The sequence below is a fragment of the Battus philenor genome, unplaced genomic scaffold (genome assembly GCF_028537555.1).
Source record: "Battus philenor isolate CCGP_79_NKW_IND1 unplaced genomic scaffold, ilBatPhil1.0.hap1 SCAF_9, whole genome shotgun sequence".
In the NCBI taxonomy this organism is placed as follows: domain Eukaryota; kingdom Metazoa; phylum Arthropoda; class Insecta; order Lepidoptera; family Papilionidae; genus Battus; species Battus philenor.
In genome coordinates this window covers 12,021,295-12,048,113 of record NW_027181759.1, presented here as the reverse complement: position 1 = coordinate 12,048,113, position 26,819 = coordinate 12,021,295, and the positions used below count along the sequence as shown (strand labels likewise).

General features: G+C 34.9%; 1 protein-coding gene across 1 annotated transcript; it reads left to right on the top strand.

Annotated features, from left to right (window-relative positions):
* The first annotated feature begins 181 nt into the window (after nucleotides 1-181).
* Nucleotides 182-21,433, top strand: FANCI (Fanconi anemia complementation group I). Its single transcript, XM_068775933.1, has 25 exons — nucleotides 182-342; nucleotides 429-536; nucleotides 661-833; nucleotides 1,368-1,535; nucleotides 2,337-2,447; nucleotides 3,700-3,830; nucleotides 4,395-4,594; nucleotides 5,275-5,402; nucleotides 6,434-6,648; nucleotides 7,359-7,563; nucleotides 8,274-8,447; nucleotides 8,727-8,830; nucleotides 9,680-9,837; nucleotides 10,052-10,231; nucleotides 11,078-11,266; nucleotides 12,118-12,329; nucleotides 13,769-13,945; nucleotides 14,529-14,656; nucleotides 15,838-16,034; nucleotides 16,512-16,667; nucleotides 17,286-17,484; nucleotides 18,618-18,807; nucleotides 19,913-20,111; nucleotides 20,470-20,587; nucleotides 21,324-21,433. The coding sequence occupies exons 1-25, from the start codon at nucleotides 244-246 to the stop codon at nucleotides 21,431-21,433; spliced, it is 4,029 nt and encodes a 1,342-aa protein (XP_068632034.1). The 5' UTR covers nucleotides 182-243.
* Nucleotides 21,434-26,819: the final 5,386 nt, after the last annotated feature.

Below are 26,819 nucleotides of genomic sequence, written 5' to 3'. Positions count from 1 at the left end.
CTGCAATTATTTTGTTGTGTTAAAAAATGTTTAATAAATTGATTCTAACTACGCGAAAAGTTAAATTAAAAATAAAAATTACCGTTTATTAACTTCGGCCTGTGGCATAGACTCTTTGCCATGGAGTAAAATAGTCTGTCATGTAATTGTCATTTTGCGAATTTGCGGTAATTTTGTAAAAACAAAAGATAAATTAGTAAATACGCACAATTTGACACGATTCTTAATTTAGTGATAACATCAATGGATTCAAATAAGATATTTTCTAAGATTAAAGAACTCGGTCATGCAAATACGAAACGTGAAGAATTACGAGAGTATTGTAAATTAAAAATTGATCAGGTATTGTATATTAGAACAAATAATTCAATGTAAAGATATAACAAAAGCCCAACAAATAATATTTATTTGTATATTTTATTCACTAGATTATCAAGTTTTTATCGCGGCGTATTTTAAATGACGATGGAGCTGATCTCTTGGACTGCATTTTTAACGGAATACCCGATAATAACACATCATGTACGAAGGTTAAAGTGAGCAATTAATAACATTTTAATCAATCTTATTTTTTTTATTTAACGCCTTTCTTAAAAATAAGCGAAATAATAACTTTAAGAAATTGAATACTGACAATAATTTGCGATTATGAAATTACAGGTAATAGATGTTGTACTAAAGACTATGAGGAAAGAGTCTGTTTCTCTTACCCATTGTGCAGAGGTTGTAAGCAGAACGTGCCTGGAGCTTCCTAGGCAGCCAGTAGTAGACTTGATCCGATGGTGTAATGATTCTGTACAATCTATTGTAGAGAACAGTGATGTTAATATGATGTAAGTCAAAAAATTCCTGCTTATTGTATGCATAATTATTTACATTACTTTTTTGCATCAATAAATCAATCTTTGAAAGATTGATTTAAAGATTTGATTGATGCAAAAAACCCATAAAACTAACATATTTTACAGGCTTTTTACCTCATAAATAAAATAATTTTAAAACTCGGAAACTAATTTAGATATAGAAATGTAGAACTTATAGTATCCTTATCAAATCCATTTTACTATAAATCTTTTCCTATACCATTATGTCCTTTTTTTCTAGAACCTTCAACAATAATGTCACTTTTTGTTAGTGCATAAATTTGTATTGTTATACTTTTTTTAAAGGGGTGTTGCTACAGAGTTTCTCCCTGCTTCTTTTCCACAACTATAACATCTTGACCTGAGTAGTCAATAATAAACAAAGGCTAAGAATATATTTAATGAAATTCTTCCTGCAAGGGACATAGGGGAGACATTCATTAAGTTAACTAAGCAGAAGGTGAAAGCTAGTTTAATATATAATATTCAGTTTGTTATCACCAGATGGAGAGATGTCCTGCCGGAATGCTTAAACACTGTTGTAAGCCATGACAGCATCAAGCATTGTGGAACTGACATGACTGGTGTTGAGTACAAAGTGCAATGTGTACATACATTGTGCCAATGCAACTGGAATGAAAAGCAACTTGTGCAACTTGCTGCAATGTTTAAGTATGAATACTCTTTTACTAATTTATTACACCTTTGCATCTGAACTAATGAGGCTTCCAAAGCATTTTCTTTAAGTCAACCACACTAAACACATATACTGTTTGTACTTAAGGTAAATTCAACTTTGAGAAGGATATTACTGATTGAATCCAACTTGATATGACAACATTCAGGTAGCTATGAAACATCTTGTCTAATATCTCTCAGTGCCTAAGGATTGAAAGTTTACAACCAATGTATATTACTACCATCCCAAACACAACAATGTTGATGGATGACCTTGTGGGTGGTAATAACACTAGTGCACTTCCAATAGTTATCTATTTAAAACATTAAGTTTTTATGGTAAATATTTGTTTTTTGTCGTCAAGTCAGCCCATAGACGCTACCTGTAAAGCATAGACCATATTTGCTATGTGTGGCAGGAGGGTTGGCGATTGCAGCCTTGTATTATAATATATATTATGGTAAGCAGAGGATGCTGCTGCCCATCCTCTAGAAATTTCTTTGACAGCTGAAATAGGCATATAATTCGCACTTTGTGCATTTATTATGCACAAAGTGTGAATTATGTTTTTATCCCAAAAACCGAATTCATTCAAGCGTCAGTCCTTACTGCTAGGCTACCACTGCTAATTGTTAAATCAGTAATAATTAGTAGTATATACTCTGCTGCTATACTGTTACATAGTTTAGTTATTGAAGAAAAAAAGTATATTCATTCTTATTGATATAAAGTAATACCTATATGATTAGAGAGATGTAATAATTTTCCATGCTTTAATGTTTGGTTTTCTTCAGAGACATGCAATTGGCAAAAAGTGATCACAAGCAAGTTGTAAACAAGATTTGTTCGCATCTTATTGAGGTTCCACCTGAAGCTCTTCCGCCACTCGTCCATCAATTGTTAAAGTAAGTTTAATTATTTTTTTATACTTTTAAATTTTATTTTATATCTAGAAGGCATGACTTTTTTATAGCAGTAAATAAAGTTGTTTTAATGTTTAATATGTTAAGGCACACATTTTCTAATATCATAATTAAAATAAATAGGGTTGATTGTTTATACTTGCTTGTTAATTAATATATGGTAATATAAGGGGCAAATATGTAGTTCATTTGCTGTCAATTGATGTATGGTACACTCTTCCAAAAAATCAATGGTTTCAGAAATATTAAATAATGTAATGATAATTTGGTAGGTAAAAGTGTTTTGAAAACTCTCTGTGTAATAAAGACATTAATATTATATATTACATCTATAACCAATCATTATGTATATTGTCACAAAGCAAGTAAATATTTCTGCACATGGGTTTAAATGTTTATTGGTTAGTGTTACACTGAATTTTGCCTAAAGATCTAAAGAGGTTTTTTAAAGAAATTAATTAAGTGCATAAATATCACATAACTCTAGGATTAAAGTTAAAGCCTTTGTAAAGCAGGGAATATTGACTGTTAAATGTTTCGTCGTTTGATCCCATACACACCCTCTGCAAGTCATATGCCTTCACCAAAGTATTTACATAAAGGAACACCAAAGTATGGTGTAATGTTATGCAGAGAACGCTGCTGCCAATCCCCTGGAATCTTGTTTCTGAGCACTCATAATACTATGTAAATAATGCACAAATTGTGGATTATATAAAACTGTATCCTGGGAAATGAACCCGCTACCTACCATCGCAAGTCACAGTCCTCAACCACTGTACTAACAGTACTCACTGTTAATTGTTTACCCAAAATCTTCAAGGCAGCTCATTAACATATAATGTGGTATTTTTAAATACATACTGGGCTTAATTTGTATGCTAGAAATTATTTTAGTGTAATTTTGGTTCTACTGCCAATTTGAAACTAATATTTGTAATATTGAATAGTTCAACAGTATACCTGTTGAAGCAATAAATAATAATATAATTATATCAATGGACATGTAAATAGTGGGGACTTTTACTGTTGGAATGCCACAACTATCAGAAACCCTTCACTAAATAGTGTCTAGAATATTGACAAATTAGGATTTTGAAATAGCAAAGAAGTTGTACATGATTGATTTTGTTGAAATGCACTTTTTGGCACTCCATCTTTGGACACATCCTTTGTAAAGAATTAATTTTATATTTCATCAAATATTTATTTTTTGTTTATCTATATTTTACAGATTGTGTAAGTTATATAATGTGGATATTGTGCTCGCTCAATTGAGTCATTACTTCAATATGCATTTGTACAATAAATTGGAACCTCCTGCACATGACTCGGAGTCTACAACTATGGATGTTGATGATATTGGTAATTAACTAATTAATTTTTATCTAAATATTGTAGTATTTAATAAACATATTTCTAGTAAATAACAAATATTTACAGTTCCTGATATATTATCATTATTTCAGCAATGTGTCAAATGTTGAACATAGGCTTCGCCATAGATTTCTATAGCACCTGCACCAAGCATCATATTCGTTGAAAGCAGATTGGTTGTGCTTGCCGGTGTGCTACTTCAGAACTTTAAAGCCTCCCTGGCGATCTGTTCTACGTGCTACGTGGCTTGCCCATTTCCACTCCTCATTTCTGATTGGATCTCATAGAGAAACCCCAAATATAGCCAATGAAGCTCAGAGACCATGTTTCTGTGTCATCACCTCTGATCGTTGACTTTTATTTTAAGAATGTTATAAGACGAGAAGATGTTCCATAGTATCCTGGATGCTGTCCAGGCGATTTGGATTCGACATTTGATCTCTTTCTCTGAGTTGGATTTACCTTGTTTGACTGTTTGATCCAGGTGCATGCACAATTGAACAACTTTAAGGGCATAATTTCTGAAATTTTAATATAATGTTTATGTTTTAGCTCAACACAGTCCAGTGGAACTGAGTCGTTGTTTATCGACGTGCATCTACCATATTACACAAGGGGCAGCCGAACCAGAACTTATCAGGAAACAAATTAAAATGTGGCCAAAGACGCAGCTGCTACGCGCGCCATTCATCATAGATTTAGCTCTGGCCGTTTCTGACAAGGGTGCTGATTTTAGATCTGTCTGCTTAGATGTAAGTGATATTTAATTGTTATACGCAGATGGTGGATAAAGCCTAGCACTAATTATACTGTCCAAATAACAACCTCCCCCATAGGTTTTAAATATTTTTTTTTTATCAAAAAATAAGCATCATATCCAAATATCCAATGTAATCACATCCATCTATTGAGTTTTACAGCTTGGCAATTTCCACCTTAAAATGGTATTAGAGGCAAGTAATTATGTTAATACAACACTGTGGTGATATTTAATCCTTTTGTTACCAACGCCAAAATTAGCCGGCATCCACCTTGTAATGTGGGCTTATGTGTAGATCTCTGTTATAACATTTATCACAGCCAAATAAATTACTAAGAATTATTATTAATTCTATTTTTAATTAATATATCTATAAAATCTTTAAATATATAAAACAAATGAGAAAATTCGAACATCAGCTTACCGCCATGCAATGAGCACACTTTGAGACGCATATGCCCGGTTCAGTAGCGTCACTTCGGCGGACCAGACTGCGGCAATGAAAGGTTTAAAAAGCCAAACTCACATTCATCCACTAACTATGATAAGATAGTATTTAAGAAGCTAAACTTACAAGAATCCTCCGACATTGTAATATTTATTTACAATAATGAATTTGATTTGTAAAGGGTTGACCAAATTTCAGTTTGTGTTTTAAATTTGTGTTCACAGGCAATAAAATCGGCGATAGAGCAGCGTGCGCTCGACGAGTTGCGTAGTAAGCAGTGTGCCTGGGTTCGTTCGGTATTGCCTCCGGACGTGGACGTTGCCGGAGTGCTCAAGGTCCTCACCACAGAGAGGTACAGCTGTTAAAATTCTAATATGTGACATAGACAGGGTTCATAGCTGCCTTTTCTTACAAGAATATACAGTTTGACAGAAAATTCTCAAAAAAATTAAATTACGGTGTGAAGAACTATATAAGTATTTGTTCAAAAAATAATACAGTGTATAAAGGTAATGCAACACTTGTATGAATGTAATTTTTTTTTATATCGGTGCCTTTCAAAATTTGGCCCCTTGGGCTGTCGTCCGGTTAGCATGTCAGTTTCGGCGCTTGATACATACATACAAAAGCTTTATCAATCTCGAATCAATTTTGTTTACCGAGCAGTATTAGACAAAACTTGCAATAATTTGTAAAAGTAAATTTACTTTTATACTGTCATAATGATAACTGTCATTTCATACATACGTTTACGCCCGTATAGTTCCTCTATGCATAAGTAAACTAGTATATACACCCACACACCTGACTTGAAAATTTACTTGAGTTCTAAAAGCTGGGTATTCCACAAAAACGAATATTTAAGATTAGAACGCTTAAAATTTAAATTTAAAAATGAATTTTCTACCAGATGTATGAAACTATCGTATGTTATAGATTCTATAACATAGAATATTTGATCCGCATCGTGGAAATTTTGATGATGATGATGATTTATTCCGACGTGCAGTAAGTTACTTACAGTTACGTGCAGTACAGTTACCTTAAGAAAAAAAATCTGTTAAAAAAGATAATTTTAAAATTGTTTTGGTATTATGTTTATCTAGAGGATGATGGGAAATAGGTCTAAAAGCTTCTAAGGTGTGTATAGATCATTCAGTGTCAATTTAAGTATAGTACACCCTATTCAAAAATAAAAGGTTTTGGAAATAATAAAAACAATGATTAATTTTGTAAGACAAGCGTTTTCAAAACTCGAATTGCTACATTAAAACTAATAATGTAATGTTTCAATGATAATTTTTGCTACCTATTTTCGATTATCGCTATAAGGTTTATTTTCAATTACTTGCTTGTATTATTGTACTCTTTTTTTGTTGACAGCGCAAACCACAGACAATTGACTGTTCTTGGTTTAATTAACCTGGCGTTTACTTTGCTGTCCGTGTCTCGTCTGAAGCCAGTGGCGCCGGTGTGTTGGTCGCACGGGAAGCTCATACTCGTGCGGCTGTGCAAGTCGCAGCCGGAGACCGCTGGACATATATTGAGTCAACTCGCTGATAAATTGGCTGGTGATGCCACTCAACGCCAATATTCGGGTATAACTGATAAATGTTATTTATTATTCATTATACTAATTGATACATTTTTCTGATAAATCAATGGTTCTAGAGCAAAATGTTGTAATAGTTCGATTGTGTTGAGTGAAATGAATCATCACCCCATAATTAACCAAATCCTTGAACACACTGTTGTGCGACAGTACTTAATTAAAACCAGTTTTGTAAAAATGATTTATTTGAAAACACTGTAAATAATATAGAGGGTAAAAAGAGATAGACTATATTCTAGCACGATGAGCAATTTGGATACCGACGTTGTTTGAAAAATTACTCGTATGAAGTTGCAGTAGGCGGGGCGAATCGCTCGTGCAGCTGACGGCCGATGAGAACCCATCGCAAGGCATAGGCCCCACGATGATCGGTCTTGTGGTGTCCGCATCCAGCGACTTTAACAATATCGTCCGACAACCCAGTGCGAGATTAGTGGGCGCTTGGCCCCAACGGCCTGGTACGGTTCTGGTAAAGTTTCGAGTTCACAAAAGCGATGCACAGGATATCAAACATCCCGAGACTGACCACGGTTATGCATTGTTATGGGAACTTTAGTATTCTACCGAAAGAGAAATGGTTTGTTTTTAATTGAATTGAAGAATACTTATCAACACTTCTCACTTCAAGTCATCATCGCCAAATTTCTTTATCCTTTAACTTTATGTCGTCTAAGCTATCTATTAATTTTTTTTCAGAGTGCTTTCATATTCTATGTAAGTTGACGCCAGTGTCGGTCGAGCGATGTACCCAGGTGGCTACCATTCTGGAATGCTGTCAGCCTTCACCTACTGAATATGAGTCCGCTGCCCAAGTGCTGGATGCAGTACATCCGCTCCTCAGCTTCAGTACTAGAACTAGAGATGCATTGGTAATGGTCTGCCGCAAGGGACTTTATTCCAGGTTAAACATATATTATAATGTACTCATATAAAAACGTTTATGTATACAAGATTGTTTAACATTAAATAACTAATCACAGTGAAAATTGGTATGTTTATAGGGTTATTGGTTATAGACGTGCGTTAAAGGGGTGAATGTGTAGTTATTTTCCTGTCAGATAATGTATGGTTCATCCTGTACAAAAATCAGTGGTTTCAGATATAATCAATCACGTGATGATAATACAGTAAGAAGCGTTTTCAAATTACAGATAAGAGGAACCACACATCGGCAAGCCAAGCGTAGGCATGCATCAGCAAGATGGAGAGACGATATAGTTAGGGTATTTAGAAGACGTTTATATGTATCTAGTAGAGGCCGCTTGGAACAGCTCCTATTGGAACTCTCTAGGGCCCAGGCCCAGCAGTTGATGTCCAAAGGCTGACATGATGATGATTTTAATTTTTACAATACAATTTAAACCTCATTGGAACGTGTGATATGATCAATCTTTGATCCTTGTTTAGTAATGTTTTTATTTGTTTTGTCATTGTTTGATTATAAATCATTAAATGTTCTTAGTGAGATAGTTATAAGGTAACAATTGTAATTAATTTTATATTTCTAAGTTTCTAAGTTTGTACTTTCTTACTGCCCTTTGTTACTTTTTATCTCCAATAAAGTATATAAATAAATAAATTTGGAAATAAAATAAATGTCTTTTGTTACAGAGACTCTCTGCATCGATGTCTTTCATTGTCCGGTCTACTGACGGTGTTACGCCACGTAAACGTTTCGGCCGGTTCACTGAGCAGCAGCCAAAACGCGGGCAGCGACTTTTACAGCGCGCACTCTTACCTCACGCAGCTGACCGTCGACATGCACGCCACTCAACAGGGTGCCTCGTCAGTATACACTCTGTTCTCTTCTTCATCTTTTAGTTCAAGTACACTCTGAAAGCAGTCGGAATAATGGCTATTTCCACACTCGTTCCATCTATCCCAAAGCTGGGCACTTTTAAGATATTCTCTCTATAATGTCCTTATCAATCTGGAAATTATAGTATTTGATGAGATGATGATGATGATAAGCTCGTATTACCCGATAGCGATTTGACGTTGCTTTATGGGACACCAACAGGTCTTACGGTCAATAGCACAATTAAGTATTAATTATATTTTCAGAGTGACATCACGCGTGCGTAATGAGGCAATGTGCTTGGAGGTGGTGTCCATGTTGCGTCGTTGTCTAGCTCAGGACGCCGCCGTCAAACAGCTGTTATACAGCCGTAAGTATTGATGAAAAATGATTTATCGTATATTGTCTAGCTATTTTTTTTGTCTATTACCAAGGAGGATTTTCATGGAACCAGTATCGGTTCCAACGGCAAATGTGGGGCGTTATGAAATACTACCATTTTCCTGAAAAAACATTATTTATAATTGTCTAAAATGTTTACCTTGTTATAATGACCTTAATACTTTGTAAGAGAATGCGTTTGAATTTTTTTCTTTTTAATTGGACAGTAGAAATACATAAAAAAGGTTTAGAACCTCTAGTCCAGTAGAAGAAGAAACCAGAATATTTTTTCATCTCATCATGTTTTCTACCTTCTTCCACTTTTATGAGCTAAAATCTTTTTTAACTTCTATTGTCAAAACTACAATTTTCGTTTTAACGGGGCTGACCTTGTGCATCAGCGACCTACGGTAGACCTGGAATTACCTAACTGACTAAAATATGCTTTCTGTAAAATACCACGAGTTTTCTATATATTATGGTAGTAGAAGGAAGACGTAATGTTATCTACTTGGATGTTCAGGTATTTAGATGAAGAGCTTTGATGAACCACATTCTTATTTTTAATGCTAAGCAGAGGCGTATTTATTATTAATATGGCTTAAGTGTGTTAGTGTAGTTAGTGTGAATAAATAAATACCATCTTAAACTTCAGTCATGAGAGAAGATTTAATGCTGCTCAGTGGCATAAAACGTCTGTTTTTAGACCATGATCTAATTGATCATGGTCTAGAAACATATATGTATAAATATATATTAGCGCCATCTATCGTCCGAAGTAATAAATTAGTGACATTTATATATATGTGTGTATGATATATTGAAAATAAATTTGCAGAACTGTACAACTGTGCGAAAGACAAGCCTGCGCTTCACGAGCCCGTGTTGGAACTCCTTTATGAACACCTAAGCAAGTACTTGCCCGATGAAGAGGACACCGGTTCACTACTACTGGATAAGTGTGTCCAGACCACTGCTATATCGGCTGTCCTCATTGTAAGAATTTTTCAAGTTTACCATTTTAAAAGTTAATTTTAAAACATAAACATGTTTTAAAGGTCATGGGTGTAACGGTTTTATAGGACGTAGAACTTATGGAAATGGTGACTTATAAAGTGCAAATACGATTTGTGAATGATGTAAAAAAACGAATAAACATTTAGAGATGTATATAAAAATACATTTCACAAATAACAGATTCTTATTCCAGGAACCAATATCAAGACTTCTATACGTAATAGCACAGTTTCTCCAAACAACTGAGGACGAGGATTTGGAGGACATTCTTGCCAGCCAGAACGTCGAGACGAGCAGTGCTCATCTGAAAAGTAAATTAAATAATATTATGGAGAAACTGATCAAAAGCGACAATTCTGCGGCTATAGATATGGTAATTTTGATGTTATTATATAAAATAGTAAATTTATTTACATGTATCAAAATCATGATTTCAATCTTATTGCGTCCACTGTTGGTGATATGCCACCTCCATAGATATTTAACCGGAAACAGAAGTTACTTTGATAATTATGATCAACCAAAAACTTTTTTTATTAATTGTAAATAGCTTATAATGTTACAGCTTAGGTCATATAATTTTGAATAATTTGATTCCAATTCATGTAATATGTATTTCATAAGTAAAATAGAAATCAAGAAATGGTTATTTATAAATAACTGGCAACATTGAACTTTAGTGTTTGGCATTTTGATGAGAAATGCCAAATTCGCAATTATTCAGTTTTTAAAATCAGTTACCTTATTTATTTTGAAACATATGAGTAGATCATAAATGTTACAAAATATAGATACAAAAAGTTTAGTTTATTTCTATTTTATGAGATTCCTGTTATTTGTGATAAAATATACACAATTTTTTTTTCTATATTTTACCCGATTCTTGTTATTTATGATAAAATATGGATGCAAAATAATTTTTTAAATAAATGAATTTGGTGCAAAATCTCTTTTTGTATCTATAATTTTATCAAAAATTTGTGATAAAATATAAGTTTTAAATATGTTTTTTGCAAAGGAATAAATGCCAATGCTATTGTTAACATTGATACATGTTGTCATAATGTGCATGTAATTTAGTATATTGTTTTTTTTTATTATTATGGTACGGAATGACTTGGAAATTTCTTATGTAAGTATTAAAAATGTTATTATATTTAGTGTATTACTGTAGCCTAAGGTTTATTAATGTTATGTAAAATTTGTTATTTTTATTCAGGATGAGCATGGACTTTCTGATCTTACTCCGGAGTCCAGAGCCAAGTGCATAAAGGTCCAACAGATGTTGCAGTGCCATGAGGCTCTGATAGCGCACCAGATCATGCAGTGGAACGCTCGCAGCGAAGATGTTGCTAGCGCTGTGTACAAGCAGTTTAAAGCTTGCAATGAGTTAATAGAACAAACAAAGGTTAGTTGATTTTACATACATTATAGTCACTGTATAATATATGTGTGTAGTGTAAATAATTTTATGCAATGCCTGTAATTTTTATTTCGGTTTTGGCTTTTAAAGCTTTTTTGGCTGATAAATGATAAAACTTAATTAATTAAATTAATTTATTCAACACCGGAACTTTTATTACTTATTACACCTAATGTAAAAAAACTATTAAAAGATAAGTAGTTGTTATATGACTGTTTAATAAGAACGTAAATTTTTATATGAACCAAAATTTTACAGGCTGATGCAATTTTCGTCGGAGATTTGTACTTTTCGTATTGTTACGTACTCTACTCTTAGATAAGTTACGAAAAACTTTATTCACCGTATTATTGTAAAAATTTTAAATTGTGGAGGTATAGTTTTATTGTTTGATTTATATCGTTGTTTCAGACCATAGACGGCCATTGCATGGCCTAGTCCTCCCCCTTCTATGAGGGGATATACCATTATCGCCGCGCTTGAATTTGACGTACGCAGTGTAGCCACCCTCTGGAAACTTGTTTATGAGCAGTGGCAATTCTATATAATTAATGCACAAAGTGTGAATATTTATATGATTGTATCCTGGTAATAGAACAAGAATCCTACGGTCGAAGGTCTTAAACCAAGCGAAAATTTGGGCTACAACTGCCCAAATGTTCGCTTGATATGCTGATGAGTTTTTATGGCGATAGGTTTATGTATATGTATGTATGTGTGTGTATGTGTATATATATATATAAATATACTAGATAGACCACATTATTTACATAAAGAGATACCAACTTTAATTAATAAATTGAATAGTATAATTAAAACGATGTTAATTGTTTTAGACACCATCAAAATTAAGTAAAAAGTCCAAAATAAATCTTAACGAAACCAAGGAAACTGTGAAGTCACAAAAAAGTCAAAAGTCACAAAAAGAAAAAGGAAAGGGCCAGAACAAATTGTCAAATATGGTGAAGGAGAGGGCTGGTCCGTTCAAACCATTGCCATGTATATGGGACCTTAGCTTTTGTTTAAGAGTGCTGGGCTTACTGTATAGGTAAGACTGTTGTCTTTTAACCTTGCATTACTCATTATGAACAATCGGACACTGTAACGTTCAATTGAACATAAATACTACAGATTATGTGTAGATAAAAAGAAAACATGAAAAGTATACATAGATCATGTCAGAACGAAACATTTCAATATTAGAGGCTTTAGCGAAGTCATCAAACTATTCCATACAAAAACCCATTATAATGGGTACATATACGACCATTAATTAAATCGCCTCCGGAAAATCTTGTCGGAATATGGCGATCTAAAATACCTATTTAAAACTCAAAATGAAATAATTAAAATATTAAATAACCACTACTATTGCACACAGACAACAAAATGATATGAAAAACTCAATTATTAAAGTTAAAGCAACATTACACTTAAATATATAATATGTGTATTAAATATATAATAAATTTTACAACAGCATAGTTATAATTATGTAAAGAAAACTATAAAGTTGTACAATAGCCATACCAATGATTTGAATAAATGTAAAGATATTGTATTATTTAAAAACAAACTTAACATGTGTGTATGCTTAAGTTTAAAGCAGTGATAAGTAACATGCGACCCAACAAGAATTTCTATAATTGTATTTATTTCATTGACTGTCTCCCATCAATGTATTGGTATATAATTAATTTGTTCCAGAAGGTTTTTAAATGTATTTTTTTATTGATTAACATTCAGAATAATAACAATTTAAAAATGTATTTTTAAAACACTTATTGCCTTGAAAAATCTCTGCTTTTGTCGAAAAAATAATATCTTTGTTAGGAATATGAATGCTTTCAAAAATTTTTTCTTCCACCGTGAAATTAATCTAAAATGACCACCTATCGACACTGAGTGACGTGTAGCTACCTCAGTTCCAGCTAATAATGATCATTTTGTTTCGAAAATAAGGTGCCAATTTCTGATTAAGAATTTCAAGTAATTTCGTTTTTCTGTTATTTTCTTGCGTTTTTATTTTGCATTAAATTTGATGTATTCAATATTTGTTTAATTTTGCATAGTAACATTTTGTAAATTGTTAATAAATGTTACTTCATGTGGGGACCGCCAAAAAAATTAAAATTTAAATTGTCCCGTTGATTAAAAAGGTTGCTCACCCCTGGTTTAACCCCTTCGTCCCAGAATACTAAAACATAAAATTGATCAAAAAATTTATGCACCAAAACCACGTGCAGACAATGGAAATTAGCGCTAGACTAGCTAGAGTCATGCAGACAGCGTGCAATTTTTGTACATAACCTCAAAGCCAATCGCATAAACAACAGTCTGGTACAAATTCCACTGAAAACGAGCGATCATTTTAGGTTCCAGGGGTTTTCACACATTTGTGGTACATATATGTACCATCCGGGACGAAGGTTAAAAAAAGAAAATTAGAATATTTAAACCCAAAACCAAATAACTTAATAATTTCAGCGAGGAGGTGTCGTGGTCGTCTGTGGAACAACGCAATCAACTCCGAGCTCGCAGAGACTTCCACCGTTGGGCACTGCGCTGTGCCTTGAGCGTGTTGAGCGAACGCGTAGACAAGAAGATTGTTTCCTCTACTGTAGTCAACATAGCTTCCTTGATGTACAAGAGATGCCTTTGTCGGTATGTACAGTTCCACGTCTAATGACTTTTTAAACTCATGATTCAAAGTCACACATCTCTTAGTGACGTTATATCTTTAGTTTACTATCTGTTCCTATAATAAATACTTCAGACTTGAGAACAAGTAAAAAAAAACTGCGTAGCTATGTATCTTTAAATTATATGAATTGGCTAAATATTAAAATATCTAAGAGGCAAACTCAACGTTTCGAAGGTGTGCTATCTTAAATTATAATGTAAAGTACCCGGCGATAAATATTGCACATCGACCTTTGGAAAGAGATAATGGGCTAATTTCGGCTTCGTAGAGCGTTGTCTCTGTCTGATGTTTGAAAAAACAGACAGACAGGACAAAAATGAAAAAAATGTTATTTTGGTATATGTATATATATATATATATATATATAGTTAAATGTAGCATTAAAAGCGGTTATTGTATTATTATTATTATAAACAGACTCTTCGACTTTATTTATCTGTGTATATGTATAAATAATGTATAAGAATATTTTATCAACTTGCAGGTGCAGTCCTATAAAAATTACTTTTTACTACGCCTATTTATAATAAACATTTCTTTTAGGTTTCAAGATTTATGCGACTTCGACGATCAAACTGCACTGGGTTGTTTGGAAGTGTTCAAAAGCTGTCTCAAATTGATATTATCAAATAATTATTCGCTGAAAATTGAAACTCTACTCCCTAACATAAGTATGTATTTCATTTCATTACCAGTTAAGTTATTAAATGCATTTGAACAAAGTTACCACATTTTCTGGATGTCTACTACAGCTATAAATAATCGGCAGGTTAAGCTATCAGCATACGTTTAAACAAGTTACATGAGAAAATAACCGAAAGATTATTATTAACTTATTTCTTTTATTTTTTAGCCTCTCCCAAAGATTGCCATGATGATTATTCTGGCGCTGCCCACATCCAGGAACTAATCCGCGACCTTCACTATGTCGTCGGTCCATCTAGTGGGGGAGCATAAAAAAATATTTCCATGATAATAACCTTTTGATCTCCATGTCCATCAGTTGTACAAACGATGTGCCCCGCCAAGTGCTACTGCAGACGAGCAATTCTTCGAGCTACGTCGGTAATCTTGGTTCTTCAGCGGATCTCATTTCTGATTTGATCTCACAGCGAAGCACCAAGAATAGCTCTCTCCATTGGTCTTTTGGGTCACCTTAAGCCTTCTAATAAGGTTTACCATAAGCGACCACGCCTCGGACTCGACAACACCCACTGGTAAAAGACCTTCGTCTTTAGGCATTGAAATATTTTTGACTAGATGTTTCCGAGTTTCCTGAACTTTTGAATTTGTCCATTCGAATTGGATTCGGTGAGTGATCTCTTTCTAGAAGTTGGACTTAACAAGCTGAACTATTAAGTTAGTGAAGTCAAATTAATAGTCTGTAAAAGCCATAAATTTTCTCATTTATTGGTTCGTCCTCTGTGAATTATAATACCCTACCGATCGCGATTATGATATTTTCCCTATAGATATATTTGCCTACTGCTACTTCAACTTGTCTCGTTCGTCCTTCGATTTCCGCCATTGGCGTTTCTAGTAAGGACTCTAATGAGCGTTGAGAGAGATAGAGTCACAAGCCTATTTCACGAACTCTTGTCACAGCTTATCTTAGTAGTGCCCATGTTTCCACAATTTGTATATGAATATATTTGTGGGATTATTTCTAGGGTTGATAGGTCTTGAGGTAGTAACAGCACAAAGTCCTAGAAGTGTGTTTTTCATTCGAGCTTCTCCCGTATTTATACCGACGCAATTGAACAATTTTGTTCTTGTGGAATTCCCCTTTTCGATGCGCCGCTGACGATGACGTAATGTTGCCCCTGTAGATTAAACGAAGGTTAACTTTCAGCGGGCGATGTGGAGACTACTGCGGCTGCCAGCGTAGCGGCCATATTGGAAAAGACACACACCGTTCTCGCACAGCTGGAGTTGGACAGTGCGGAGGAAGATGCAGACGCTACCGCCAAGAAGATTCTAGCAGCTCTGTGCCAACTGGCTACTCTCTTGCTAGAAACACCCCTGAACTCCAGTGTTGAGATGAATCATGTTAGTATCTTATCTAAATTGTATTACCTATATAGTGCACAAAACAAATGACTTCTTGCACATCAAGGCTGCAAGTGGACAGACAAAAGTTTCGCACATTGCGTGTTGAACTTTGTTTGTGACCTTTTTACATATGTATAATATATATTTAAAAAGGATTATGCATTTCATGAATACATAACTTTTTAATTGTAGAATCGCAAAGAAAACATAGTACTACTAATAAAGAAGCAGCTAAGTGGTGATAATTCCAAAAAGTTTAGATCACTGGACTGGATGGACGGTTATCAAAACGCTGGCCCGATCAGGTCCGAACCACGCTCGTTACCATGGTAGCCAAAGCAATAGACACCATTATAACACCGGCACAGATGGTTTAACATAGTGCGTAACAAACTTTTCAACAAGGACCAACACCATCAGTTGCTGGGGATAAGACGCTGATAGATGGATATGATAATTTGGTTACTTTCACAGGTGATGATAAATCTTGAGGAGTACATGCGCAGGAGTAAGCAAGATTGCTTGCAGCTGCTCGCGCCGCTTCTAGATGCCTCGTGTCGTGAGCAGCAAGAGGCCCAACTCCTAGACGACGTGCTTCTGAAGCTTGCCTCCGCTTTGGGCAGGATCGATGTGAGATTTGCCTCTTTTACGTAGTGATAAGAACTTCTAACAACAATACTAGATTAAATTCCAGTGTGACGTTTCAAAATATGACATTGCTACTGTTTAGAAAGGTATAGATTTCTTTAGCCATCATCATATGACATAATCTTATGACAATGTATCAAGAAAAATTGTATTGTCAGAAGTTATTGGCCTGTCGCGTTCAAATATTAAAATAAATTAATGAAATATATTTCATAGTGATCACTTTATACAGAATGATTGGAAGTTTGTATAAAATCGTTACGCTTTTTGCTGACACGAGCTATACATTCATCTCTTTGTTTTGGGGTTGATATTACCCCATGTAGAACATGTTCTTTATTTGGCAAAATTAACAGATTGACAAATAATGTTGTCATTAATATAAAATATGCCAAAATTTTTAGAAGCACACTAAGACTAAGGCCAGGCAGCTAAACATGGTCTTTTACTTTAACCCTCATTATCCCTTGTTGTGCTATGATGATTTTATAAAGCCATTCTGAAATTATTTTTATTCATTCTCAATTTTAAGTTACATTTTATGTGCATGAGTTAAATATGTAGTTAGTGCTTATTAATACCAAGTACTAATTTCTCCAGGAAGAAGACACATCATCGATCGAAGAGTCCGACAGCTTCCCCTATATAGATTCACGGACGGGTCACGTGGCGCTGAACCACGTGTGCTCCCATCTTGGTCACAGGTTCAAGTCCATCGAGCATTTATTGGCCAGAGCGAGAGATTTATCGGCTGCGATGGACAATGCAGCTCCGTGCCACCAGCAAAGGATAGATAGAGGTAATTTATTTCACTTTAATTCTCCCTTGATTTCTAAAATGATATAATTTAAAAACTTGATGACAAGGCTATTGAATGTAACTGATTTTTTTGTTATGAAAAATGTTTTTTTTTAATTATTTAACCCGTGCAGATAGATTGTTTATAATTTTTTACTGTGTCCACCCCAAATACCCAGTTCAGTAAAAGTATTTTATTCCTACAGACCGTTTCGGCAGAGAGTATTTTTAGCCCAAAAGGTTAATATCACGGCAATAAAAAAATCCCTGTCCCGCAAATCTAGACTTTTTGCTGCCAGCAATAGCAGCAGTATGAACTGTAAAAAAAAATTAAGACCAATCTTAGTATTCTTCTGTGAAAGCGTCATGGTGAACTAGACTGTCGGGGTCGTAAGAAAACTGATTCTGGTCACAATTGGAAATGGCGGCTATGAAAGCATCGTTATATGTTAGATATCCTCTATCAGTAATAGAAAAGGGACTAAAAAGAGCTTGATGCTGGGCGTACAAGACTACACTCAAAACGAATCCGGGCAACTTCTCGCCTGGATATGTCTTTGCGCGATATCGGCGATCACCGCCTCGTGCCTTAGGTGATCTTTGTGCCCCTTCACAGTACTGAGGACGACTAATGATGGAATTTTAGAGAGGATAGCTTCATGCTTATGGGGAGCCATAATATTATCTTCTCCGCAGAGAATTGAGTATCTTGTACGGACCCACAACATTATTCTCCGACAAAGTGATACATCTACGTTGTTATCTTGAATCATCTTGCGATAAAATGGTGCATCTTGTTTGTGTAATCTACAAGTCATTGCCATCATCATCACGTTGGTCGATTTAAGATTATTACAAGGAATAAGCTTTTCCCAAAGATTGCCATAAAAATTTGCACGACCACCTAGACTATGTCGTCGTCGGACCACTCAATGGAATCTCATGGTTGCTATTGGATAATCTTTCTGCCTCAACCATCCACGGCCAATCCAGACGAGAAATTTTCGAGGTGCGTCGGCGACCTTGGTTCTTCGGGAGATAGGCAATCTCCGCATTTCTGGTTTGATTTCGCAACGAAGCTCCCAGCAAATAGTCATTAATAAAATCAAATTGAAATATGTATTAATATTACAGAATTGACGGAGTTATACAAGTGCGTGATTGTCCAGCTGTGTCAGGTGTGCCGGTGGGTGGGAGCGGCGTCGCGTTTGCGCTGCGTTGTGGGCGTGGGGAGCGACCGCGTGCTGGGCGTGGGTGTGCACATGTACTCGCTGCTGGCTGCGCTCGTTAAGCAGCTGCCGCCAGCTCTGGCAGTAGCCTTGAGGTACGTTTGCATGTTTAGTGATCAGAACTTTACTACGGTAACAAATAAAGCAAATTTGTGCGATTCGTATAGATAAAACTAGTCTGCCTAAACCACACAACTTAGAAATAAAGACGATCAGCGTATTCATTTTAGCTGTCCGTCCTAAAATATTAGTTTAAATCAGATTTTGAAACATAAAATCTCGCGAAGCACTGTCTATGCATAATGAGAGAAGACATAATGAGACGGTAAATTTTTAAAAGAACCCTTTTTGATTTTGTTGCGAGATTAAAACAGTTGTAGTTTTTATTGTCCAGGCAAGATTATTAACAGAATATTTACAAAAACTAATGCGTTACATTATTACTCGTAGTGAAAAGAGACTTCAGATTCTTAGAGTTTCCAATATTCAAAGCTAACCTTGAGAGCGTCGACACCTATAAATCAGTTTTTAGGGTTTCATGTACTTCCCCAATAATGGGTGGGTAACCAAGGACTATTTTTGTTAATAATTTTTTCACATAAGAATTTTTATTTTCACTCATTTTTTATCATTCTCAATATTACATCTTACTTCCTCTATTATCCATCATAAGTTCTTCTATTCCTTTTCATACTTCATTTCCTCTTCATACATCGCAATCTTCCATACTTCCATCGTCTTCTTTCCATGTTACATTTTTGTTTTCATTTCTTTTGCTTTTAACTTTGAATTGTCTGGCTATCTTTATTTCTTATTTTACTTGTTAACCCTATATCACAATTCTGATCACTATTCAATATTCAATTACATTTTCATTTACTTCCTGTTTCTACTTTATTTAATCTTACTGGTAATTTCCTCTATAACCTCCCTGTAGAACTCCGAAGGTCGTGACGCTTCTCTTTGTTCACCAGCAAGCCTTTGCTTCCACTGAAACTGATAATCGGTTCTCTTCGAGAATACAAGACAGCCGATGATTAGGTGGACAGCGGTTTGGTCCGCAAAAGATACTCTAACAGTTTCACGTACCACTCGTGGTATTTTGATGAAAGGTATATGATGTCTATAATAATGATAACTAAGGTGTTTTAGGGACTACACTTGGTACAGAGTTGTAAAACTATGGTGACTTTGTTATAGACTAGAGCGGCTGTTGAAGCTGTGCGGCAAGAAGCTGTCGTCGGTGGTGGACTGTCTCATTACGTACGTGGAGCAGTCGCAACAGACGCAGGCGCGGACCGCTAGCAAAGTGTTACGCGAATGTCGCCTAGTGCCTCGCCTTGTGCTAGAAGCTGAGCAGTTCACTAAACACGTCACAATACTCTCTACTAAAGCTAAGGTTGTCATATATAAAAAAAACACAAAATAATTTATCGATTGAAAACGCGGTAAGGATGTGTTTACATGCATTTATAATTTTGACGGATCAGATGAGTCCTTTTGCTTTTGTACCGATTGTTCCTAGTTATTCTACGACTAGGCAAATTGGGCGAAATGACTTATATCAAATCTGTGATTTGATGTACATTGAGTCTTTTCCAATTTGTGACATGGTACGACTTTCACACAATCGGAAGTAAGTCAGAGACGGCATTTGTTGTTGAGTAGACGGTTATAAAAAATAAGTTAAACCTCTACATTATTACGCGTACTTTGTTTATTAACATTACAAGGTATGGTTTCAATTCATATTGCAGGTGAACTATCAGCAGTACCTTTCCTTGGGCACTGCAAGAGACTTCAGGATCAAAGCACCCGTGCTGCAAGAAATGCTTAACGCTATGGAGCAGCCGGCCGATGAAACTCGACACTCTGGTACGATTTTTTTATTGCGATATATCAAAACGCAATTTACAAAGTTGTATAACCAAAAAGCGTATCATAAATTAAGTTTTTCTGCGCTTCCACGAACGTTAGCATTATAGTTACTATTACTACTACTGTACTAACCTTTGTATAGAGTATCTGTGCCCGCGATTTCGTCCGCTTGGAATTTAAGTAAAAATTGTTTCGTTTAGTTTTTTTTTTTCATTTAAGAATTTTTATAAAATAAAAGTTACTACTTATTACATCAGCTACCTGCCGTTACAAGTTTCGTCAAAATCAGTCCAGCCATTTCAGAGATTAGCCGAAACAAAAAGACAGACATTAGTAACAAAAATAGGAATTCCGGTATATAATTTTCATATATAGCTAAAGCAGTTGTAATCCATGGTAGAGAAGCGGCCTTGTGATCGTAGGTTTAATTTCCAGGATACAATCTTGTATAATCCACACTGTATCAATTATATAGGGTTGCCACTGCTCACTAACAAGTTTTCAGAAGAGCAGCGGCGTCCTCTGCGTACCATACTATCGCACTGCGACCGTCAAGCGTGGTGATTATGTTATATCCCCTCATAGTTATTTTTGGGGTAGCCCTTTGCCTTGTAGTGAGCGTCTAATAACTGAAACGACGATATATTCATACGCATGTAGATAAAATCGGCTATTTTAATATTACCAACAGACACTACAATTTTATTTATTTGTATTTTCATTATTTTAACAGACGAACAAGATATAAATGACGCAGCTACAGAAGTTATATCTGCTTGCGATAATGAAGAGGTCCGGAGCGACGATGAGGCGTCTCTATCAAAACGAAGAAGAGTCTCCTAGTGAGACGTAGATAATCCTTGTAAATACAAAATAAAAAAAACAAAAATTCTCTGTAGTTTAATTAAAAATTAACCTACCCTTTAACTTTAAACATTAATTTATCTGTGCAGTTGACATCGTCATACTGTAAAAGTATATTGCCGATTTGATTCATTATCTCTATGAACAATTCCTTTTAATAATTTATACATAGTTTCATAATAATAAAGAAAAAGTGCAATGGGCGTTCTTATCACACGAGGCAATTTTCTTCCAGACAACCAAAGTATAGAAACAGTAGAGGAATAAATAACGGTTAGTTAAAGACATGTATACATACACACAGTATAATACATAATAAATATTAATAAATAAACATAATAAAAACTTATAAATAAAAACATCACACTAATTTGCATCGCGTTTGTCTCAGAAAGAATAAAGAAACGGAGAAAAAAAATCTTTATTATTCTGATTTAATCATACTTTTTATTGAAAACTAGAGTATCTCTAGCACAGGTTAATTAAAATTTCTTATTACACTATTGCATTTGAGAAAATTATGTGACTATAAATAGACATTGGCAAAAGTCAGATACAAGTCAGTACAAGTACAGATAGTTTTACATAATAAGATAATGAGATGTTATGTTTAACTAGATATGTTAATAACTCATAACAATGTAATGCTGTCAAGTACAAAATATACCAAATCCATAATAAAACTGTACTATTAGACCAGACAGAGTATATAGCACTTTTCACCAGCACTTTTGTTAGCAAGCGAAAGGGACAGAAGATCTTGGTGTGTGTTATCTATTGTAAGGAAAGCTAAGCATGCGTTTACACAACTACTATTTTAAAGTGTTACGTAACTAATATTTTTCTCTACAGAGTGATTGTTAACAGGTGTAAAAGTTTTCAAGAGGTGAATGTATTGCACCCTGACTCTTAATGAATAAAAAAATTATTTATAATTTAAATTATTTTTCGTTTTCTATTTATACATTGCGCTGTCAGAAGTAATTAGCCTGTCAATAATTGGAAATAGGTGTAAAAGCTTTAAAGTTTTTTGTTGGCAAATGCGCTATACATTCACCCCTTTAAAACTTTTACGCCTATAACCAATCATCCTGTATATCATATAACGCTTAATAGTAAAATTTTAATTATATATTAACAGTTTTATCTTCAGCAATGAAACAACAATGCGTTTCTTCTTGACATATTAAGATTGAAATTTTGTTTCCACGTAAATGCATCCTTAGCTCTGTATTACTAATTGCATTTTCTGGGTACTCTATCTCAGTGAGTTGTACTTTAGTTGCTTTTCACGCACGATTTTATGGTCTATTCGCTTAAAGTATGAAACATAATGATGTTTTAAAATGGCAATGGCCATTTATGTAATTAGAAAGTTAAGTTCACAGGAATCATACGAAGGTATACTTTCAACGCAACTTCTACTTAGGAACGTTTTGATTGGTTACTTGAAACAGACAATCACTACATTCTTAACACAAACAGAAGTTACAGCGGTCATTTACATCAAGCTGTACCTGTCGCACAAGCGTTACGTTGTCAGCCCAGATTGACGGCGCGCTTTGTTAGATGTCGACTTCCTTTAAAGGATTGCCTTGTTTGATATGCTATTGGTATGCAAAAACGTTCTGGTAGGAGACATTTTTATAGAAACGCCGCTGCAAAGGAGACCCTGTTTTGACGAAACGCCAAAATAACGGCATGCTATAAGATATGTCAGGCTTCGGAATCCTTGTGTTGTTTTTTTTAAGCGGGTGTATAAAAAGCCAAGTAATTTTTAACACAAGCCATCCTCCTGGAACAACCATTTGATTCACTTTGCATAACAGATAGGAAAACACTACTGAACACAGGTCTTTGAACGCATTTTAGCTAGATGGCGCTTTACAGTAATATTGAAGCGTCAGCGGTAAATCCATTAAGTTTTTGGTTATCAGACAAATTCTTAAATTAGCTTTATTCAGAGAAAAAGCATACGCTATTTGATATATTTAAATACTTTTCCGTATGATCTATGCTACGAAAAATGCAATAAACAAATCCGTACCAGCCGTGAGAATGTTTACAAATCTAAAATGCAAACTCTTTACAGTTTGATCATTTTTAATTAAAATGTTTATATCTGTTAGTTCTGGTTCTTCGTAGTGTAAATATTTTTTTTCGTGTTATTTTTTTTGGGAATGTTTCAGTCATGAGCACTGCAATTCTAATACCAATTTTGATTAAAAAAATATCTATGCAATTTTAACCAATATGATGCATATTATTCAACTATTCCCGCCCGCATTTTACGGAAATATTTCACAGATTATATTACTTTTACACAGCTTTAGACTAGCTACGCTAGTATATTTCCTATATCAGACTAGTAACAACTTGTTTTCTTATAGATATTAAAACATGTGCATTCCGTTAAAGTCGATACATGGTGTCGCCGCCATACATCTTACACTGTATAACACACTACACTAAGACTACTGTCATAAATAGTGTAATCTACAATCAATCTGCTTCGCATTTATACTTTAGGTTCAAATAGAAAATCAGTTTGGCGACAAAGGCACATTGATGTATACCGAGAAATCGAGACCCAACACATGTAAACACATGTAACTGAACCCGCACTGACACACGAAACGCACCCGGGAGTCACCAAACGGTGCACGGCCCCCACAGGACGGGCACGCCTGCTGCCAACTACACTCCAGCTACTGTTGTCTACCAATTCACATCACTACAGAGTAACACCGATAGCGAAACACGGTCTCAAGCATATCGGCCTCTACCTAGGACACCCAGTCCTACCCAGGAGTCCCAGAAACCCAGGCACGGCTCCCGTGTAAATCAGGTAGGCCCGTCGTCCTAGGCTATCATCAAACACGGCCGGATCACTGATCCGGAAGGGTCCTCCACACTCGCCCCTACAGACCCGCCAGAACCACCATCATCTCAACACGGTCTTTAATCTATCTCTCGATATACATCATCTCATAATACAATTCAATCTACCAATAGTTTGTGCAACTTACCCGGGCGATAGGTAAGTACTAACCAACCGTCATCGTGTGCAAGAATCTTACCACGTGAGGCCTGTGACCGTATTACCAATCGGTCACAGCACAACACGGCTCCACCTATGCACTTCTCAAGCGCGCACTCCGTGCGCCAACACATCCTCTACCAACACATGTTGGTTACTCCTTCACACGCGCACACTCCGTGCGCCAACACATGCCTTACCAGCGCATGTCGTATTCTCCTTTGCACGTGCGCACTTCGTGCGCCCACACATGCCTCACCAACGCATGTCGTATTTATCCTGAAAAATACTCCCTCCGTCTTCCCGAATATAAATTCGGTCTTTCCAATAACATTTCCTCCTCCCGAATATTAATTCGGTCCTTCCCGAATAAAATTCGGTCTTCATCCCTTTTTCCTTCTTGACAATTCTCTCTATTCTAAAAGAAGTAAAAATCGCACGGCGTTTACACATTGCCAGCATGACAAAAGAGGTTTATTACATTTAATTACACTAACCACGCGTCCGAAAAATCGCGTATTTCGCGACACATGGTGCCATAAATATACGAAATTAGTACATAATTTGATATTATAATATTTACGTTAATCATAGTTACAAATATATGATGTTCCTTGCGGTTACATTAGACAGATACTATAAAAATGGGAAGAATGATGACAAAGATGAAAAAAAGGACACGCACGCCTGGCCATATATACTGTTATAATTAAAAATTAACAAAATATTATTTTTGAATTTGGAATCTGTCATTTTAATTAAAATCAATATTTTGTGATATTAAAATGGAGTGGGGTGATAAAGAGAACCAAATCGCTGTGATTACATTAGATAAAGTAGTTATAGTGCTAAAATATATAAAATTGCGCTTGGTATAAGTCGTCAAATGTTTGTGTTCTGGGCTATTGATAAATACAATGAAACCTCCACTGTTTTTGACAGGAAAAGATTCACGTAGTGTTCGTACGTAAAAGGTGAACAAAGCAGCAAGGGAAAGAATTTGAAGAAATCCTGTCCGAAAGCAAAACTTTTCATCTCGGAAGATGATGATAGCACCTAGAACCATGTCACGTATTTTAAAAGATAACTTAGTGCTTGCAGCCTATACGAGACGCGCTTGTTATTTCTTAACTTTTAAAAAGAATAGAGTTGTAATGTCAAAATAATTACTTAAGCGGTACGCAAAAGGTGTCACAGAATAATTTTGTTAACGGATGAGAAAACTTTACAATTGAGTAATATTTTAACCAACAAAATGTTATCATTTATGCTGAAAGCAGAGTACTAGGTAGGCATTATTCGACTCCATTGATGGTTTTGTCAACACATCGCCGTAAGTGGATCAAGACACTATTCCTGAGAAGGCAATTAAGCCTCTTAATACCACCATGTTCAACAGCCAATAGTCCTTTCAGGAAGATTCGGCGCTGGATCATAAAGCTTAATCCACCCAATTTTGGTTAGATGCCAAATTTCTGGACTTCATCATAGCAGAAGATTGGCAGTCCTGGACAGTTTTAGAGAGTAAGACTTGCTCTAAACAACATTATAATTTAGAGTCCCTCAAACAATCCATACGATTGGCAGTGAAAAATTTTCGAGCTGGTCTCATTGTTTAAAGATCTGTATTGCAGCCAATGGAGAACACTTGGAATAAGATTTTGTAATAACTTATAGACTAACACACTGTGATAATAATAAATGTTACGTACGATAAAAAATGTTGTTTTTCTTTGTAACAATATTTATGTCAAAACTAAGTCATATACAGAATTATTTAAAAAAGCAAATAATAAAAGCTAGCAGTTATGAATTTATAGTCGCCAAAATCGCAGCTGTCAAAAGCTGGCTTAATATTTATTGAAACATTTATTTATTTTGTCACATAGCGCGGCCTTTGTGCTAGCAGATTGCCGACACCATTTTATTGGAAATAGCGATAGCGTCAACATAAATTGTTATTTCTAATTATTCCTGGTATAAAATATAACCTGTCAATTAATTCTGTTAAATAACGTACAAATTTATTAAACAAATATTTGTAAGAAATCGAGAAAATACCGTTGAAAATACAATAACATATATTAGATAAGCTACTAAAAAGAAGTCTTACATTGCTTTGTTTATTTATATTATATTTGCAATAAAGTTGAGAAGTATGCAGCTCAACGAAATCTAGAAGTAATTATATATGTAATCTCACATATCCCGAAAGCTATTTGCCCGACAGACAATTAGCCGACATCGCTGAAGTGATTATTTATTGACGGAATTTACGTAAACAGGTTTTAGTTGGTTGTGTATGTCTTTATTATAATAACTATT